The sequence below is a fragment of the Nanorana parkeri genome, unplaced genomic scaffold, assembly GCF_000935625.1.
Source record: "Nanorana parkeri isolate BGI_ZX_2015 unplaced genomic scaffold, ASM93562v1 scaffold8, whole genome shotgun sequence".
Taxonomy (NCBI): Eukaryota; Metazoa; Chordata; class Amphibia; order Anura; family Dicroglossidae; genus Nanorana; species Nanorana parkeri.
The window spans coordinates 915,359-916,549 of NW_017306276.1; the positions used below are offsets into that span (position 1 = coordinate 915,359).

Below are 1,191 nucleotides of genomic sequence, written 5' to 3' on the forward strand. Positions count from 1 at the left end.
TATAATTTTTTTTTTTACTCCTCCGATTCATTTCTTTTGTTATCATTGCAGTGATGGAGAAGCAGCTGCTTGCAGACATGCAGGAAAACGCCTTAATTCGCAGTATTGAGGAGGAATACAGGAAAGCCTTTTTATACATCAATAAAGGTTTGAACGCAGATGAAAATGGTTACAAGGAAGACGCACGGAACTTTTACAGACAAGGACAGGAGCATTTGCTTAGAGGGCTGGGTGTTTCCTTACAGTCACCCGAGTACATTGGGCCAGCTTGGGATTCTGCCCGACAGATGCAAGTGAAGATGCAGGAAACACTGGAGAATGTGAACACCAGACTGAACATCTTAAAACAGGGCATGATGGGGCGTGTTCCAGAACCCCGTGCAGCATTAGCTCCTCAATACCCATCACTGCCAGCAGCACAGAAGGAAAGGCCTGGAAGACCACCACTGCCAACAATGCCTCCATTCCCTGCAGAGCCAGTAAGCGGCATCGCCTGTGTACCAACAAACAACCCGACACCATTGAATCCCTTCACAGAGGGTGCAGTTGCACCACCAGCATACACCCCTCAGGCCACAGATGGACATTACTGCGTCTCCTATGGCACAGACTCTGGTGAACACTCAATAGTAGGAGATGATTTCTATTCAATGACCGCACAGCCGCCTCCGGTGCAGAGTCTGGGAGTGGACGCAGAGGAACTCGTACTTATTCCAAGAGGGGTTCAGATCTTCTTTGTGACACCAGATGGAGACGTGAGTGCCCCCTCCTATCCAGGCTATCTCCGCATTATTAAGTTCATGGACACCAGCAGTGAAATGGCTCAGACCCGGCCTCCAGCTTTCCTACAGGTAAGAGACGCACACTGAACCTTTTTTTTTTTTTTATTTGATCCACAGGTTTAAATGGCAACTCTAGGTACACCCACCACCCCCCCGCCCCCCGAAAAAACCCAATTATAAAAACAAATTTGAATATCCTTTCAGGTTAAATGTTCAGAGATATCATATTATGGCGACTTGATAGAGCTGAGGAGCTTAGGAGATAAGTAGGGCTGAAACCAACTAATCCAGTTAATCAATGAGAATTGTTGTCAACGATTCTCATTATCAATTAGTTGGTCTGGATCCCTCCTCCATGATGTTTCATTGGCTCCCAGCAGGAAGGGGAGAGGACACCGCCGCGGTGCCG

General features: G+C 47.5%; 1 protein-coding gene across 2 annotated transcripts in view; it reads left to right on the top strand.

The window, feature by feature from the left end:
• The first annotated feature begins 57 nt into the window (after positions 1-57).
• Positions 58-1,191, top strand: part of SPG20 (spastic paraplegia 20 (Troyer syndrome)) — a 22,170-nt gene continuing 21,036 nt past the window's right edge. For both annotated transcript variants that reach the window (XM_018554106.1, XM_018554114.1), the window contains exon 1: positions 58-851. In XM_018554106.1, the coding sequence (XP_018409608.1) occupies positions 78-851 (774 nt within the window). In that variant the 5' untranslated portion in view covers positions 58-77. The remainder of the gene's footprint in view (positions 852-1,191) is intronic.